The sequence below is a fragment of the Lentinus tigrinus genome, assembly GCF_003813185.1.
Source record: "Lentinus tigrinus ALCF2SS1-7 unplaced genomic scaffold L226scaffold_7, whole genome shotgun sequence".
Lineage (NCBI taxonomy): Eukaryota > Fungi > Basidiomycota > Agaricomycetes > Polyporales > Polyporaceae > Lentinus > Lentinus tigrinus.
The window spans coordinates 164155-178968 of NW_027137916.1; the positions used below are offsets into that span (position 1 = coordinate 164155).

At 57.2% G+C, this 14814-nt stretch overlaps 6 protein-coding genes and 2 non-coding genes across 8 annotated transcripts; 5 read left to right on the forward strand and 3 right to left on the reverse strand.

Moving 5' to 3' along the window:
• The first annotated feature begins 229 nt into the window (after nucleotides 1-229).
• On the forward strand, nucleotides 230-2081 carry L226DRAFT_611244 (uncharacterized protein). The gene is made up of 5 exons (XM_067686258.1): nucleotides 230-815; nucleotides 893-972; nucleotides 1042-1194; nucleotides 1266-1475; nucleotides 1570-2081. Exons 1-5 carry the CDS (start codon nucleotides 236-238, stop codon nucleotides 1891-1893), a joined length of 1347 nt encoding a protein of 448 aa, XP_067537390.1. The 5' UTR covers nucleotides 230-235; the 3' UTR covers nucleotides 1894-2081.
• Nucleotides 2082-2474: 393 nt separating this feature from the next.
• On the forward strand, nucleotides 2475-2557 carry L226DRAFT_t72. Its single transcript has one exon. It is a non-coding gene; the product is annotated as a tRNA-Ala (tRNA).
• Nucleotides 2558-2970: 413 nt separating this feature from the next.
• On the forward strand, nucleotides 2971-4490 carry L226DRAFT_611245 (uncharacterized protein; the record flags this gene model as incomplete). The annotated part of the gene is made up of 4 exons (XM_067686259.1): nucleotides 2971-3543; nucleotides 3597-3925; nucleotides 3982-4079; nucleotides 4141-4490. Exons 1-4 carry the CDS (start codon nucleotides 3235-3237, stop codon nucleotides 4488-4490), a joined length of 1086 nt encoding a protein of 361 aa, XP_067537391.1. The 5' UTR covers nucleotides 2971-3234.
• Nucleotides 4491-5304: 814 nt separating this feature from the next.
• On the reverse strand, nucleotides 5305-6153 carry L226DRAFT_559068 (uncharacterized protein; the record flags this gene model as incomplete). The annotated part of the gene is made up of 2 exons (XM_067683275.1): nucleotides 5305-5547; nucleotides 5608-6153. 2 exons carry the CDS (start codon nucleotides 6151-6153, stop codon nucleotides 5305-5307), a joined length of 789 nt encoding a protein of 262 aa, XP_067537392.1.
• Nucleotides 6154-6444: 291 nt separating this feature from the next.
• Nucleotides 6445-6531, reverse strand: L226DRAFT_t79. The gene has a single exon. It is a non-coding gene; the product is annotated as a tRNA-Ala (tRNA).
• Nucleotides 6532-6775: 244 nt separating this feature from the next.
• Nucleotides 6776-11718, forward strand: L226DRAFT_532844 (DNA/RNA polymerase). Its single transcript, XM_067680344.1, has 7 exons — nucleotides 6776-6858; nucleotides 6908-7942; nucleotides 7996-8365; nucleotides 8423-8900; nucleotides 8955-9513; nucleotides 9567-10178; nucleotides 10244-11718. The coding sequence occupies exons 2-7, from the start codon at nucleotides 7040-7042 to the stop codon at nucleotides 11312-11314; spliced, it is 3993 nt and encodes a 1330-aa protein (XP_067537393.1). The 5' UTR covers nucleotides 6776-6858; nucleotides 6908-7039; the 3' UTR covers nucleotides 11315-11718.
• A 4-nt stretch (nucleotides 11719-11722) lies between these two features.
• Nucleotides 11723-13058, reverse strand: L226DRAFT_551760 (tetrapyrrole biosynthesis, uroporphyrinogen III synthase). The gene is made up of 3 exons (XM_067682839.1): nucleotides 12572-13058; nucleotides 12134-12517; nucleotides 11723-12080 (listed from the first exon to the last, which is right to left on the reverse strand). Exons 1-3 carry the CDS (start codon nucleotides 12867-12869, stop codon nucleotides 11797-11799), a joined length of 966 nt encoding a protein of 321 aa, XP_067537394.1. The 5' UTR covers nucleotides 12870-13058; the 3' UTR covers nucleotides 11723-11796.
• On the forward strand, nucleotides 13019-14749 carry L226DRAFT_483018 (mitochondrial tricarboxylate transporter). The gene is made up of 10 exons (XM_067676991.1): nucleotides 13019-13147; nucleotides 13207-13261; nucleotides 13328-13415; nucleotides 13471-13541; nucleotides 13606-13697; nucleotides 13763-13883; nucleotides 13944-13956; nucleotides 14015-14168; nucleotides 14233-14371; nucleotides 14423-14749. Exons 1-10 carry the CDS (start codon nucleotides 13083-13085, stop codon nucleotides 14489-14491), a joined length of 867 nt encoding a protein of 288 aa, XP_067537395.1. The 5' UTR covers nucleotides 13019-13082; the 3' UTR covers nucleotides 14492-14749.
• Nucleotides 14750-14814: the final 65 nt, after the last annotated feature.

A 14814-nucleotide genomic window follows, 5' to 3' on the forward strand; every position in this document is an offset into this window, starting at 1 on the left:
CGCGCCCAGCGTGCAGAAGGAAAAGACAAAGTGGTGGCGTGGTGGACGTTTGTTGCAACGTCTGCGACCGCGAATTTGAACCACCACTAGCAGCAGCCGCTGCCGGTGGCTGGGGATCGGGACATGCCGAAGAGGGGTGACCTAAGCCTGGCCCCTTTCGCAATTGTGGACTGCAGTATATAAATCAAGTGACCTCGCATTATGTCCTCTCGTACATCTCTGCTCTACTCCCGACATGCCCGTAGAGGTACTTCTCGCAGTGCTGGTCCTGCCAGCGGAAGCAATAGTGAAAGCACTCTTGTCCATCTGGGGCTTCCTCCTGGGTCTGCTGCACGGCGACTTGTTGCAATGGCCTTCTTGGATTACCCTCTCTCCTAGGTGGACCTTGACTCGCAGATCCCTTCCTGCCTACATTAAACTGCAGAAAGTCACCTCGAAGATCTTCAACGACCACACACTAACCGACTACACCCTGGAACAGCGTGCCTACGCACACCTTGAAATCCTCGAACGACCTGAGTTCGCCAAGTGGAACCACCCCCGGTGGCTCGCGCCCATGGCCCGGGCCCGCATGATCAAGGTGGGGCTACTGGAAGAACTGGTCAGCGCAGTCACAGCCCGACGGTTCTTCCACGCCATGTTGCAGACCGCAGACGAGTTCCGCCTGGACCGAGGGCGCCGTTATGCATGTGCAGAGGTCTGCGCGTGTGTGCGCCTCGCAAAGGCCAAGGACCCGTTCTGTCCGAGCCGCAATGTGGCGCTAGAGCTTCATTCACTGTTGTTCACGGTGTGGTTTTGGGCGATGCGGTTTCCGTGTGAGTACTGATCCTGTCATAGTCCTTCGCATTCCTGTCGTGTGCGAGCATGATGCTGATCTGAGATGCTCGAGCAGTCCACAGCATTGGCCCGGACACACACCTTCTGCCAGTGTCCCCTGACAACTACGCCTGGGCCCGCGAACGTATGCGACCTGTAGGACCTCATATTATTCCCCTTGCTACTGTGACCACATGCTGATCATACGCTTTTCCCGACACATAGGTTATGCGACGAGATCGTTATACATGCTTCATGACCGGAACCGTGGACAGGGATTCGACGTGGGTTCGCAGAGTGTCCGCGAGGACCGTCGGCCGACTCTACAGTTTCCCCATATTCATCCGCTCTGTCACCGACAATCCAAGTGATCGGCAGGTGAGCACTGAGCAGCACTCGTGACTTGTGCAGCGTAATACTGACTTGTCGGCACTCGGACATCCATGCAGCTGGGGCCTGACTTCGCGGGCACCCGAGATGCTGCCGTCGTTGATCCCGCGAGTCAATACCAGACGCTGCACTTCTTCCGCACATTCGGTGAGATCGCGCGCGGTGGCGCGCAGGTGCCCAACATTGACATGCCGCAGAACTGCCTGCTGCTCAAGTACGCGGCGGGCGCCGCGTTCAGGCAGCTGCAGTGGACGCTCCTTCCCACCCCGGTGCGTTTCAGTGCCAGCATTGCCCAGGCTTGCTGCTCACTTGTCCTGACAACTGCCATGACAACTGCAACTCGACTCGGACTCGCCATGGCAGATCCCGAACACGTACCAGATTCGCACCTACACGTTGCCCGACGGCTCGCGCGCGTCCGGGACCGCGCACCTCCGCGACTACGTCACCTTCGTCGAGCCCGAGGACGCAGATGACGACCACGGCGGCGGCGGACGTTCCAACTTGAAGACCTGGCGCGAAGGCACAGGGACAGGCCCGGGGACGGGGACGCTCCCCGATCCCAATCTGCTGCGCGCACACGCGATCTTCGCGAACATCGTGCACTTGAGCGGGCTGGGGTTCATGTACGACCCGGAGCAGCAGATTCGGGATCTCAGACCGATGTTCAGTCGCGATCCTCTTTGACGGCCGGTCAGGGCGGAGACCGTGACTGGTCCTGTTGCAGCAGAGCACGGTTTCTTGCGAGCATCTACACTGGGTGCAGAGAGTACGGGGCGCTGGAGGAGAGGGATGACGGAGAGGACAGACCTGTCACAGACGCACATCATAGAAGACATATAGATGTATTTTATGACCGCTCCCAGTATGTTACTATGTATACTCACCTTCGAATTCTTTGTGTAAAGAGGTCCGAATTCCACCCAAACTCCAGAGCTCTCCACGCAACTCGTGCCCTTGCACCATTTCCTGCTCTTCCCGGTGCAGCGCTGGTACCTCGAACGGCCCAATGCACCCAGGTCCAGGACGACTTGCTATGAAAGGTGACGTAGTTAGCATTGGGCGCAGGATACTCAGAAGATCTCGACGGACACATTCACCACGGAGAACCAGTCCAGCATATGCACAGCTGCTTGATTTCAGCCTGCCGCCTGTCTTCGGGCTGCATGAAACTCTCAGACTCACGGCTGGACGAGTGTTACGCCTGAATTGGCTGTCAAACTTCAACGTGCGATGCATCTGAATACAATTTGAGAAGCGCCATATATGGGCATGTGGTGTAGTTGGTTATCACGCTCGCTTAGCATCAATAGCTTGCGAGAGGGGTCCGGTTCAATCCCGGACATGTCCACTTCTTCTTTACCAACTTGTTTTGGCCGAGCAGCGTCTTCATCGTATCCGTTGTCCAACCCATCACGAACTGCTTTACGATTGCTCACTCGCGCAGTAGCTGCTGCTGAGTCCGAGCCTGTTCAACCGCCGTCGCGAGACCGCGCAGCGACCGGTCGACGCTCCGAGGCCAGGACTCAGGACGACCTCGATCGGCGAGAAACAAGCAGCACCAAACTACTGGTGGACGTCTTCCTGCTACCTACCAACACGTCAATGTGCGGCGTTATTTGCGGCTCGCCACGGTAACATTTGTCTATTTTTGAACCCGTACGTGTCTTCGTCTGTGAAGGCGACGGTCGTGGGGCTGACTAATTCAACTAAGAGGTCGTAGGTTGTGTCGACGACTTGAACGCACCTTCGCAGGATTGAGTTCGATTACTCTATGGCAGCCATTCTATCCATGCTCTTCTTTGAGCTGCGCACGTCTATAGGAGGCCGAAAGCGTCTTGAGAGTGTCGTTGATAACTTCGAGAACCGTGCAAGGTTCCTGGTGGCATCTCCGTTGCTTGGTTCGTCGGACCCTACAGCACTGCCCTGGATCTGAATCCTGATGTTCGACTTGACGATCTTCCGAACCTGGTCTTCATGGCGTGAATTGCAAGGAGCTGTGGAAGCCTCGCTCGCCTCTAGATATAAATGACAGAGGCACGTCACCCGGGAAGACGTACTACCCTGCCACCTCTGATCTCTCGTTCCACAATGTCCTCAACACACTCTCTGTCCGTCGATTCTTCAGCATTGGTGCCGCCTGCACTGCAGGCCGAGTTCGACAGCCTCGTCAACCTTCTTGTCGTCGAGACCGTCTTCCCTACCCTCCTGATCCCAATCGCCGTATGTCTGTTCATGTTCACCAAGCCGGAGATCCAGAGGAAGCCTATCTTCGTCCTCAATGTCCTCAGCATCATGTTCGGGCTCGTCTTTGGAGCATTCTGCATTGCGACGATCGTGAGTCCTGAACCGCCCTCCCTTGGTGTCACCGTCTCCTGACGCATCGCTAGTCCCGTACCGTTGCGGGGTACTTTGTCAGCCCGCAGTTCTTCACAGCCGTCAATGCCCTCTACTTCTTCAACCCCCTATGCGTGCAGTGCATCCTCTTCTTGCGGATCTTCGCGGTTTACCCACCCCAAACCATCTCCCGCCTGCACGCCGTCGCGATATATGGCACGTTGATGGCAATTACAGTGGCACGCGTCGTCAATCTAGCTATTGGACTCAAAGACATGAGTGACGCTGCTCGCCATGCCGCGAACGCGTGGGCATTCGTCACTGTTATCGCGCACATTCCCTCCATTGTGGCCGAGCTGTCCATGGGGCTCGTCTACGACACGTACGTACTTTATCCGCATACATACGGTGGTTGGCGTATCTAACCCCGTGTTCCAGCATGGCATCATCTCTGTTCCTCTTCCGTCTCCATCAAGGCGGCGCGCTCAAGTCCAATACAGCTGAGGATCAGGTCGTCTGCCGCAGTGAGGGGCGCAGTGCGTGCAATACCTTTGTTCTATTAATATCTTTCGTGACGCGTCCAACACATTACTGCAGTGTCGTACACCGCCCGGCTCCGTGCGCTCTTCTGGATCGTGCTCACAAACTTCGTTGTGCCCATCATCTTCAACATCGTCCTCCTCATCCTGATACACTACGAGACCTTCAGCGATGCAGCCACCGTCATTGCGGTCATCTCCGTTAACGTGTACGTCCAGATCGTCAGTGGGCTCCTCGCGACGCTCTGGTGCCACTCTCGAACCCACCGGGAGACGGCCGCAGGCACGCGCGAGAGCCCGATGTCGACCCTCAAGTTCACACCGCCGAGCGTCCTCGCTTCGCGCATTCATGTGGAGCTTGACACCGTGCATGCGTCTTCTGCGAGCGGGAGCAGCGGGACCGCTTAGCAAGGGAAAAGAAGGCTCTACTCGAGAGTCGATAGCGATAGGCTCCCAGACACTGGTACTGGTGCAGGTCTGTTCTGGAGGGGCTCTTTTGTACGCGAGACTTTGTTGAATGTATGGATTGACTCAGAGTTTTCTTGGCAGATTTTAGCTACCGTGCCGCTACTAGTCTCTGGGCTTGTACTTGTATCTAAGATTCTCGTCCGGCATCCCCGCCATGGGACACCCACCCGCGGCCCGAGGTCTGTACTTTGGCGATCGCCTCGAATGGCAGCGGAACAGGCCACAGTAGTGCGTGCTGCCGATACACTGCACATGTTTCATGACTTCAAGTCGTACTTTGTTGACTCCATCCACTGGCATGTAGCTCCGACCCCAGGACTATACGCGGGTTGACAAAGTAGACAAGCCACAGAACTCTCTGCGGCTAGAGCACAAAGCGCGTCTTGTGTTCCGGCTGTTGCAGCGGGAATTGATGTGCTTGGAATACTTACTCCGAGTCTCTGCTGCTGCACCGGAACTCAAATCCTGCATCCTTAATCGAATTCCTCTTCATCGGTGGATCCCGGATATTCACACGGTACGTACCTAGTACGCGTCAGCACTTGAGCAGATTGGGTTCATGCTCGACACGGATGGTGGGCTCGAGAGCTCGTAGCTCGCGATATTTGAGCTGGCATAATCCATCCATTGCCTAGACCAATTCCACTCCTCCGACTCCGAATATGCACCCGAGTCAGTACAGCGAATTTATTGCGGTGGACTGCATTGTACATATACACTGTTCACTCGAGCTTGTCTCGGGCCCGATCAAGCCTCAGCAGATGCCCACAACACTCTTGAACGCCTCGTAGCTGCCCAATATGGCTTGGCGGTTATCCAGCGGCTTCATGCCTTTGCTGTAGCGAAGGCTAGGGTTGGGGAGTGGAGGAACGTGCGCCAAAACTACCGTCTTCTCTGGCGGGTACGTGCCGTGCGCTATGTGGCGAACGAGGTCCGCTGTAACGGGAACCTTGTAGAAGATGGGTGTGGTACCGAGGAGGACGATCCCCGGGATAATCTGTCAAGTGACCCATCCGTACAGTGCACACCAAACACAGTCAACGTGCTTTGTACATACCTTCACGTCGAGCTCAGGTTCGCCAGCGTGCCGGCGAATGTTGTTGTTACGATCGAAGGCGGCAATTGCCTCCGCGATGAGCTGAGGCTCAGGGTGACGCGGATCGTCCATGTAACGCTTATCCTCCTGCAGAACCAGGAGGATCTCGTTTTGTAGACGATCGACGAGACAGATGTCAGACTTCGTGTCCCTCCACTCGCCGCAGACGAAGAGCGGGATGTTCTTGCGCGTGCGTGCGACCCTGGAGCGCTTGGCGTAGCCCAGTAGCTCGAACAGCTGGACAGCGAAATCGACCCCGGCAGACTCTCCAGATGGGGCAGGCTTCATCGCAAGATCGAGGAGGTTGATGAGTTCTGCGTTGCGATCTGCAACCATGTCATCTGCGTCGAGCGTCGTCAACAGCTCCGGGTCGACTGAGGGTGTCGGCAGGGAGTCGACTTGGAAGAAAGTTTGCACGTCTTTGAGTTCGATGCTGATGTTGTATGCTTCCAGCTCGTTTTGCGTCCAGTCTTTGCCGGACTTTGCTGCGCGGAGGAGGTTGGCCATGATGGACGAGGTCAAATCAATCGCGCTTCAAGCCTCAGTTGCAGCCGGTGGCTCGTGTGGTTAAATAGGAGCGAGAGAAAGCGCGTGAATCTGTGTGCGGCTCGAAATTTCCCACGCTTATCCGTGGCCTGCGCGAGGGAGTACTTTTACCAGTATCTCCGTCGATGCGTCCAGAGCAGGTTGCCACATATTGGAGTGCTGTCGTCGAGCTGCACTGCGAAGCTTGATGTTGATGGACAAGCCCACGATAGGGGCTCAAAAGTTGCAAAAACGACCCTCTTTGAATACAAATGGACATGTCCGGGATTGAACCGGACCCCTCTCGCAAGCACGGTATAAATGCTAAGCGAGCGTGATAACCAACTACACCACATGCCCATGTCGGGCCTCGACATCCGTAACTACTGGTCAAGTGGAGCGGCCCACGCCCAACAACGGAGATGAACACGTCATCATCGCCAACCAGAACGTATTCTGAGGGCTCGATAGAAGCAAAAGTAGGTGAAGAGTCCAGCGAAGACAACCTTCACAGTTCTTCGGAACTCTAATTAGCCAGAGGTATATAGAGCGACGCATCTGGCATCGAGCGACTTTCCATCTTGCCCCGTTCCTTCCCTGCTCATCCTCCTGTCCTCCGTGCTACATATGCAGACCCTTTGGTTCGGCAGGCCCGCCGAGGCGTTCAGTATAGCTCATCCCGACTAGGTAACTAGCCCGCAGCCACGTGGCATTATTTACTGATGCCAAATAGCAGCCTAGCGCCAACTTTTTGCCAGTCGGCTTGGTCGGCGCGTCGTTTGCCTTCTGCACTCGAGGAGGGATCTTTGCTGGTCTTCTGTCTCGTCCTAGATTTTCTCTCTCATCCTCGGCTTCGACTGCGACGACAATGATTCCGCTCACGCGCAGGAACGCGGCTCGGGCCGTCTCGTACAGTCGTCAGAGCCTTCCCCGACCCGCTCGTCTCTACTCGACGCCCACCAAAAAGCTCCTTGCTCAGGAATCCGTTTCTTCCTCTGGCACCTTGCAGGAGTTTCCACCATACATGGCCCAGCCGTCTGCCTCGGGCTCGCGACCTTTGGCCGTTGCTGAGGACATGCACGACTTCCTTCACCGCCGCTCTCCTTACACCATCCTCCCAACGCCCCTCCCCGACGACGTCGCCACGCCAACGACTGACTACTTCTTCGCCGACTCGCCGACCCAGGACGCCGTCGCCATCATGGACGCCTGCCTTCACGGGCTGCAAGATGTACCGCGTGCGAAAGAGATGTTCGAGCGCGTCCGTGTCGCAAGACAGGGCGACCCTATCCTTGACTCTCGGGTCTACAACCTCATGCTAGAGGCCTATCTCGAGATGGCCACCAACCGCGAGGAGATCAACCGCGCCAACTGGCTCGAGGACGCCTGGTCGTTGTACTACGACATGGAGCACGGGACGGACAGCGTGGACCCGACGGCGAACACGTACGCAATCATGCTTCAGGCCTGGCTGCGTTTCAATCCCGAGTCCAAGAATCCCGTCATCATCGGCGGCGCACAGGTCCTCGACCCCGTCGCGCTCCTGCGGAACATCATCGGCCGACAGATTGCCCCCTCGCTTGTCGTCGCCGACCGTGCGTTCACGACGGACGAGGAGGCGAACGCAGCCATCAAGGCGCTTTCCAGAGCTGCAGTCGAGATGGGTCTCTCGAGGGTGGTGACGGAGCTGGGTATGGCCGAGTCGTTGGGTAGGCAAGCCGTGGATCCACTTGAGGACGTCCCCGAAGTCGTCCCTGTCGTAAAAGCGAAGGTGAGTTAGATACTCTCCAAACTACCGGTGTGTATTGAGTCCCGGTCGCACAGACTCCAGAGGTAGAGGTCATCCATCAAGAGGACGGGACCGTCTCCGAGCTAAGACCGCAAGGACCGGTTCCCGACGGCGAAGTGCCGTTCAACCTCGAAACGCTCCGGCGACACCTGTCCCAGGTCGTCCTTGCCCGGAGAGTCCTGTCGGAGGAAGTCGCGTTGCGCCAGAAGCTACTCGAGCAGTCCGTGTACAACGTCGCGGTCGAGCGGATGAAGCACCAAGCGGATATGCTTGAAAAGGTCGGGCTGCCCAGCAAGGGCTTGCAGTCGAACAACCTGAGGGCGTGGATGTGGGAGTGGCACCAGAAGCTGGTCAACCGCATTCAGGCTGAGTTGGAGAACCTAGTCGTGGAGGAGCGGGTCATCGGTGCGTTGACACTATTCTTCCGCTGTAGCGTCGAACGTTGAGCTGACTGGGTCATAGCGAAAATGAGGCAGAGCAGCAACCGGCATCGGAAGACCGAAGACGTCGCGCTCAGCCCTTTCCTTAAGCTGCTGTCCGCGGAGAAGCTGTCCCTGATTACGATCATGGAGATCATGCACCTGCACAACGCCGGCGGCGTCAACGATGGCATGAAGACCGCGCGGGCACTCCTGTCGGTTGGCCGTGCCGTCGAGGCAGAGTACAAGGCCGAAATGTGCAAGAAGAACAAGATCTCGATGCCTGTACCCACTACCGCACCCGCGCGTCCTGGCGACAAGAGCATCTTCACGAGTACAGGCTACCGAGACCTGTACGCGCGCCGTGTAGCAGCTCGGAAATACATGGAGGACTCGGAGGAGTGGACCTCTGAATGGACTCAGTTGGTTCGTGTCAAAGTCGGCAGCTTCTTAGTCGACTGCCTGATGGATGTCGCCACGGTTCAACGGTCGACGCAAGATCCTCGGACTGGCGAGAAGATGTGAGTTGTGTCTCCTCCGTAGACTGTTTCTCGGTCTGACAGGAACATTTGCAGAACGGAAGAACAGCCTGCCTTCTTCCACCAGTACGAGTACCTCCGCGGCCACAAGCTCGGTGTCATCAAGTTCAACCCGGCCGTTGCGGAACGGATGTCTAGGGACTCCGTTGTGGAGACTCTCCACCCCCGCCACTTGCCTATGCTTGTCAAGCCCAAGCCTTGGCTAAGCTACAACAATGGGGGGTACCTCTTCAACCGTTCATGGGCGATGCGCTTCAAGGAATCGCGTGAACAGGAGGTATACCTGCGGCACGCGTCTGATGCCGGTCGCTTGGAGCTCGTGTTCGCTGGTCTCGACGTTCTGGGCAGCACCCCTTGGCAGATCAACCGTCGTGTGTTTGACGTGGTGCTGCAAGTGTGGAACTCTGGCGAGCGGTTCAACAAGATCCCGCCTGCGGTGCCGGATGAGCCAGAGCCTGAAAGACCACCGAACATGGAGTTCGACAACAAGGCCAAGACGATCTACATTGAGCGCCAGAAGGCGTGGCAACAGGCGAAGGCCGCCAACCACTCGGATCGCTGCAGCGTCAACTACAAGGTCGAGATTGCGCGCGCTGTGAGTATCGCTTCTCACATCCTTTATTGCACACCACTGACAATCTCCTGCAGTTCCTCGGTGACACCATCTACTTCCCTCACAACGTGGACTTCCGTGGTCGTGCGTACCCCATCCCTCCCCACCTGAGCCACATTGGCGATGACCTCAGTCGTGGTCTGCTCCTGTTCGGCGAGAAGAAGCCTCTTGGCGCTCGTGGTCTCCGATGGCTGAAGATTCACCTTGCTAACCTGTACGGTTACGACAAGGCGAGCTTCGATGAACGTGTGCAGTTTGTCCACGACCATCTCGAGGAGATCAGGGATAGCGCTGAACATCCTCTCGACGGGAAGCGCTGGTGGACGAAGGCCGACGACCCATGGCAGTGTCTGGCTACATGCATGGAGCTCAAAGACGCGCTGAGTCTGGCTGATCCGGAGTCGTACGAGTGCTCGCTGCCCGTCCACCAGGACGGTACGTGTAACGGTCTCCAGCACTACGCAGCTCTTGGTGGCGACGCCGTCGGTGCCGCGCAGGTGAACCTTGCTGCTGCCGACCGGCCCTCGGACGTGTACACCTATGTCGCGAACATGGTAGAGAAGAGCATCCAAGATGACTTGGAGAGTGGCAACAAGTACGCGCAGGTGCTCGCCGGGAAGATCTCTCGCAAGGTCGTGAAGCAAACGGTTAGTGATCGCCTGCTCCCTAGCGTTTTGTGGGAGATGATGAACAAAGTACGTATTCTTTCTAGGTCATGACTACCGTCTACGGTGTCACATTCATCGGTGCCCGAGACCAGATTGAGCGCCAGCTCAAGGATCGCGGCGACATCCCTCCGGAGATGTGCTGGCTCGGCGCGTCATACCTGGCGAAGAAGGTGCTCGCGTCCATTGGTGATCTGTTCCAAGGAGCGAAGGACATCCAGAACTGGCTCAACCTGTGCGCCCGGCTTATCGCGAAGGCGATCCCCGAGGACCGTCTGGTTCATTCGTTCACCGAAACCGCCCCGGCGAGGAAGAACGCCAAGAGCAAGCAGCCGCGCTGGAAGAAGGAGCAGATGACGTCCGTCGTGTGGACGACACCGCTCGGGCTGCCGATTGTGCAGCCGTACCGTGCCGTCAAGCGCAAGCAGGTCATGACGTCGATGCAGACGGTGTTCATCTCAGACCCCAACAGCCCGTCGATTGTGAACTCGCAGAAGCAGGCGTCCGCGTTCCCGCCGAACTTCATCCACAGTCTCGATGCGACGCACATGATGCTGACCGCGCTCGAGTGCCGCGCGCAGGGCATTACGTTCGCATCCGTGCACGACTCGTATTGGACGCATCCGAGCGACATTGACCAGATGTCGGCGATCATCCGCGACACGTTCATTGCGCTGCACTCGTCGAACGTCCTCAAGTCGCTGTTCGAAGAGTTCAAGGAGCGCTATGCGGACTACAAGGTGCCGCTCGTCGCCATCCGTGGACAGTTTGCGAAGAGCCTGGGTCTGTCACCCGAGAAGCTCGGCATGTCCACGCAGGATGCGCAGCTCCTCATCAACTCTGAGGTGGAGGAGGGCGAGCAGAATGAGCAGAGTGAGGAAGAGGCTGCTGCAGCAGACGACGAGGAGGATATCGAGTTCGGGGCCGAGGCCGAGGACGAGGAGAAGCCGAAGCCGCAGAAGCGTAAGACCAAGGGCAAGGTCACCTTGAAGGCCGCCGACGTCGAGAAGCGTCTCGCGGGCAAGTTCGTCAACCTCGTCGACCTCTTCCCAGAGCTCCCCGAGAAGGGCAAGTTTGACGTGAACCTCATCAAGGAGTCGCAGTACTTCTTCTCATGAGGTGCTCTCTCTCGCCTTCGATGCTTTCTTCGTGCGTCTCGCCTCCTATTGCGTCGCAACTCGCACCTCGCACCTACCGTATCGTCATATCTTGGGTAATTGGGCTGGATCTAGTCATTGTCGTGTCGCATCGCTCGCTATCGCCGCATCACACTTACCATTTGCAAGCTCACATAGGGCCCCCGCATCCGCCCGCTCCTGCATATCCCGTCCCCGTCACTCATGTATCTTACGCACCTTATATTCACTACAGACTACTAGATAGACCTTGCAATGAACAATATCACTGCTCTGTTTTGGACTTGAGCGATAATGCGACATGTCATGGCGTGAGGTTGGCCGACTTATGTCGGCGAGGGAGCCCATGAGGAGGCTGAGGCGAATGTGTACCGCGTGCAGACTGTACCTTCCGTAACGATAGGCATTCTCATTGAGCTTGAAATCCACATATACAATCCAGAATTCTGCACTACGCCATACAGTCACGGCTTCTCAATCCCGTCAAAAGATGCAATCCCTTCTACCAACGCGTCAGGGTTTGGCTGCGCCGCCACGACATCCACTTGAAGATGCAGCTCCGCCTCCAGGTATGCCGATGTCGTTGGACCGATAGCGGCGAGTCGCGCTCGACGCAGCGTGCCCGCGTTCTGTGCGTCCGGCTTCTCCGCGGCTGGCATGCTGAAGTGCTTGCTGAGGATAGGGGAGACGTGCTTCGCGGAACTGGGCGCAAAGTACACGATCCACCAATGTTCGTCGTAGTCAGCATCTACCGGATGGATCAGCATCGCAGTGTGACAAGTGCATTGCGAGGGCACTCACCGAGAGCCTGGACGCCCTCCAGCGCGTTCATCAGGTCGTCTTCGAACCGGGACGAGCCTTGAGTAGCATACACTTGCAGATTGTCGAGCTCGATGCCCGCGTCTTTGAGGATGCTGGGGAGCGTGTCGCGATTCTTGTCTCCTGTCAGGTAGAGCAGCCTGCGCCCTTTCGCTCCGGACGGTACGGACGAGGAGAGGTCCGCGACGATGAAGTGGGCGAGCTTCTCGCTGTTGCCAGACTCGGTTGCCCCGCGGACGTCTTGCGGGGTGTATGGGGACGAGGGGAAGGCATGGTGGATGGCGGAGAGTGCAGAAGCCGTGGCCTGTCCGACGGTGTAGAATGGGATCGTAGACCACCGTTCGGCCCCTGCCCCTGCCCCTGCCCCTGCGCCGTACGAAATGAGTTAGCATGAAGATTAGAAGATGAGTGGTGTCGTACCTTCATGTCCACCTTTTTCTTCCCATGCGAGCTGCTCGACGACGTGCCTCCAGGCCTCGCATGCACGCCCACTCGTCACGATGACCCCGGTGTACCTCCGGTCCTGAACGTCTCCAGCTTGCTGTTCTATCCGACCGGCCCTGCGCACGATGGTCGCGAGCTTCTCGACGTTCGTATGCACGGTTTCCAGCACTGGGATGGAGACGGCGCGGTACCCTCTAGCGTGGAACGCCTCCTCGTACTTGTCGGGACCGCCGTCTTCGGAAGGCGAGCGGAGGAGGAGGACGTCGCCCGGCATGTTGACTATATCGTCTGTGTCGCGTGCGTCGTCCTACACGAGGTTTGGGGAGGTCGAGGGTGGAGTACAAGCATCGTGAGTGCGGAAGGCAGAATGCGGGAAGATGAGATCATCCTCGCGCGTCGCGTTCTCGGCGCGACCGCGTCTTGAGTCTTGACCTCTGTCCACCACCATCTCACCCAGCATACACGCCTTCCGCGTCTGAAGTCAACGATGTCGAAGAAGGAAAAACCGTTGCACTCTCTCGTCGCGGGGACGACCGCGGGAGCAGTCGAAGCGTGAGTGCTCTGGAATGTTTTGGTCGAGCGCAGGACGAAAGCCTGACTGCGCAATGCAGGTTCATCACCTACCCGACGGAGTACGTGAAGACACGGTCGCAATTCAGTGGGAAGGTATGTATCTCCGACTGCTCGTATGTCCTTTCTCGCAAGTAGTAACCCAAAGAACTGGGGCGGTAGAGGGAAAGCCCTATTGCGATCATCAGAAATACGCTCCAGACGAAGGGCGTGACGGGCTTGTACTCAGGATGCATGGCTTTGGTCATCGGTGCGTTCCATACCGTGTTGGCTAGTGAATTGTTGAGATCCCGAACGTTCAATAGGTAATGCCGTCAAGGCTGGCGTGCGTTTCGTCTCGTACGACCACTTCAAGCATGCACTCGCGGACGCTGAGGTGAGTCGGCCATCCGCGTTTCCCTCGAACCCAAGGTGGAGGCTTATGTGCGTGTGTGGGTGAGGGCAAAGTCTCTGCGCCCAGAAGTCTCGTCGCAGGGCTCGGTGCGGGGATGATGGAGGCCATCTTCGCCGTGACACCCTCAGAAACCATCAAGTACGTTCTCACTCTGTCATCGCAACGGGCTCGTAGAGGCACAATTTGACAGCCGGGATGAACAGGACGAAACTCATTGACGATGCGAAGAGCCCAAATCCGCGCTTCCGCGGCCTTATACACGGAACAGCATGTATTGTGCGCGAAGAAGGTCTGCGCGGTATCTACCGCGGACTTTTCCCTGTGGTACGTTTGTCGCTCCCCCTTTCTAGCCACTGTAGGTGTGCTGACAGGAGGATGGTGCAGATGATGCGCCAAGGTCAAGCCTGTCGTACCATGGTGTATGTCGAGTCACCTTGCTAACACGGGAACCACAGGTGCAAACTCTGCCGTACGGTTCACGACATACATCACTCTGAAGCAAGCCGTACAAAGCCAGCAACGACCAGGCCAGCCCGTCTCGAGCCTCACGACGTTCGGCATTGGTGCTATCGCGGGCCTCGTCACTGTCTACACCACGATGCCTCTCGAGTGAGTCTCGTCTATCCTTCCTCTGAATGAATCTGCAGCGTTGAGCCCGTGATCGCGTTCATAGCGTCATCAAGACACGAATGCAGAGTCTCGAGGCAAGACAAGCATACAGGAACTCGTTCCATTGCGCGTACAGGATCTTCACGGAGGAGGGCATCCTCCGGTTCTGGACAGGAACGACACCACGGCTGGCACGTCTGGTGGTATGTACCCCTGCATTCAAATTGATGCTCGCTCACGCGAATCTATTGCAGCTGAGTGGAGGGATCGTGTTCACGGTCTACGAAAATATAATCAAGCTCATAGGTGGCAGGCAAGTATGAGACAGTGGGACACAGCACACTGTATGCGGCTACTAGACAGCAACGATTGGTTTCTGGTCATAGACCACCGGACTAGAGGGGTGCGTGAATGATCCGGTACCTACTGAGTCAGAGGGAATTTGCCTCGTCACGCCGATAATGACTGGAGTGGGTATCACTACCTGGGCGCTGAGCCTCAGGCATACTTCGGGGACTATACAAGTACATGTATGGGAGGACCTCGTCGAAGACATTCCGATTCCAGCTGTGTCTGAGTCCAGGAAATCTCGTGTCTGATGAGCATGTTCGGAGACGAGCAGCGGAGGTCCCTCTTGGCCAACGGC

Coding starts and splice junctions, on each gene's coding strand:
- L226DRAFT_611244 (XM_067686258.1), top strand. CDS start 236: ATGCCCGTAGAGGTACTTCTCGCAGTGCTGGTCCTGCCAGCGGAAGCA. Junction 973..1,041: donor CCCGCGAACGTATGCGACCT/GTAGGACCTCAT, acceptor CCCGACACATAG/GTTATGCGACGAGATCGTTA. Junction 1,476..1,569: donor GGACGCTCCTTCCCACCCCG/GTGCGTTTCAGT, acceptor TCGCCATGGCAG/ATCCCGAACACGTACCAGAT.
- L226DRAFT_532844 (XM_067680344.1), top strand. CDS start 7,040: ATGATTCCGCTCACGCGCAGGAACGCGGCTCGGGCCGTCTCGTACAGT. Junction 8,366..8,422: donor CGTGGAGGAGCGGGTCATCG/GTGCGTTGACAC, acceptor ACTGGGTCATAG/CGAAAATGAGGCAGAGCAGC. Junction 8,901..8,954: donor CCTCGGACTGGCGAGAAGAT/GTGAGTTGTGTC, acceptor GAACATTTGCAG/AACGGAAGAACAGCCTGCCT.
- L226DRAFT_551760 (XM_067682839.1), bottom strand. CDS start 12,869: ATGCCGGGCGACGTCCTCCTCCTCCGCTCGCCTTCCGAAGACGGCGGT. Junction 12,518..12,571: donor AGAAAAAGGTGGACATGAAG/GTACGACACCAC, acceptor CGTACGGCGCAG/GGGCAGGGGCAGGGGCAGGG. Junction 12,081..12,133: donor GGAGGGCGTCCAGGCTCTCG/GTGAGTGCCCTC, acceptor TCCATCCGGTAG/ATGCTGACTACGACGAACAT.
- L226DRAFT_483018 (XM_067676991.1), top strand. CDS start 13,083: ATGTCGAAGAAGGAAAAACCGTTGCACTCTCTCGTCGCGGGGACGACC. Junction 13,542..13,605: donor ATGCACTCGCGGACGCTGAG/GTGAGTCGGCCA, acceptor TGTGTGGGTGAG/GGCAAAGTCTCTGCGCCCAG. Junction 14,169..14,232: donor TACACCACGATGCCTCTCGA/GTGAGTCTCGTC, acceptor TCGCGTTCATAG/CGTCATCAAGACACGAATGC.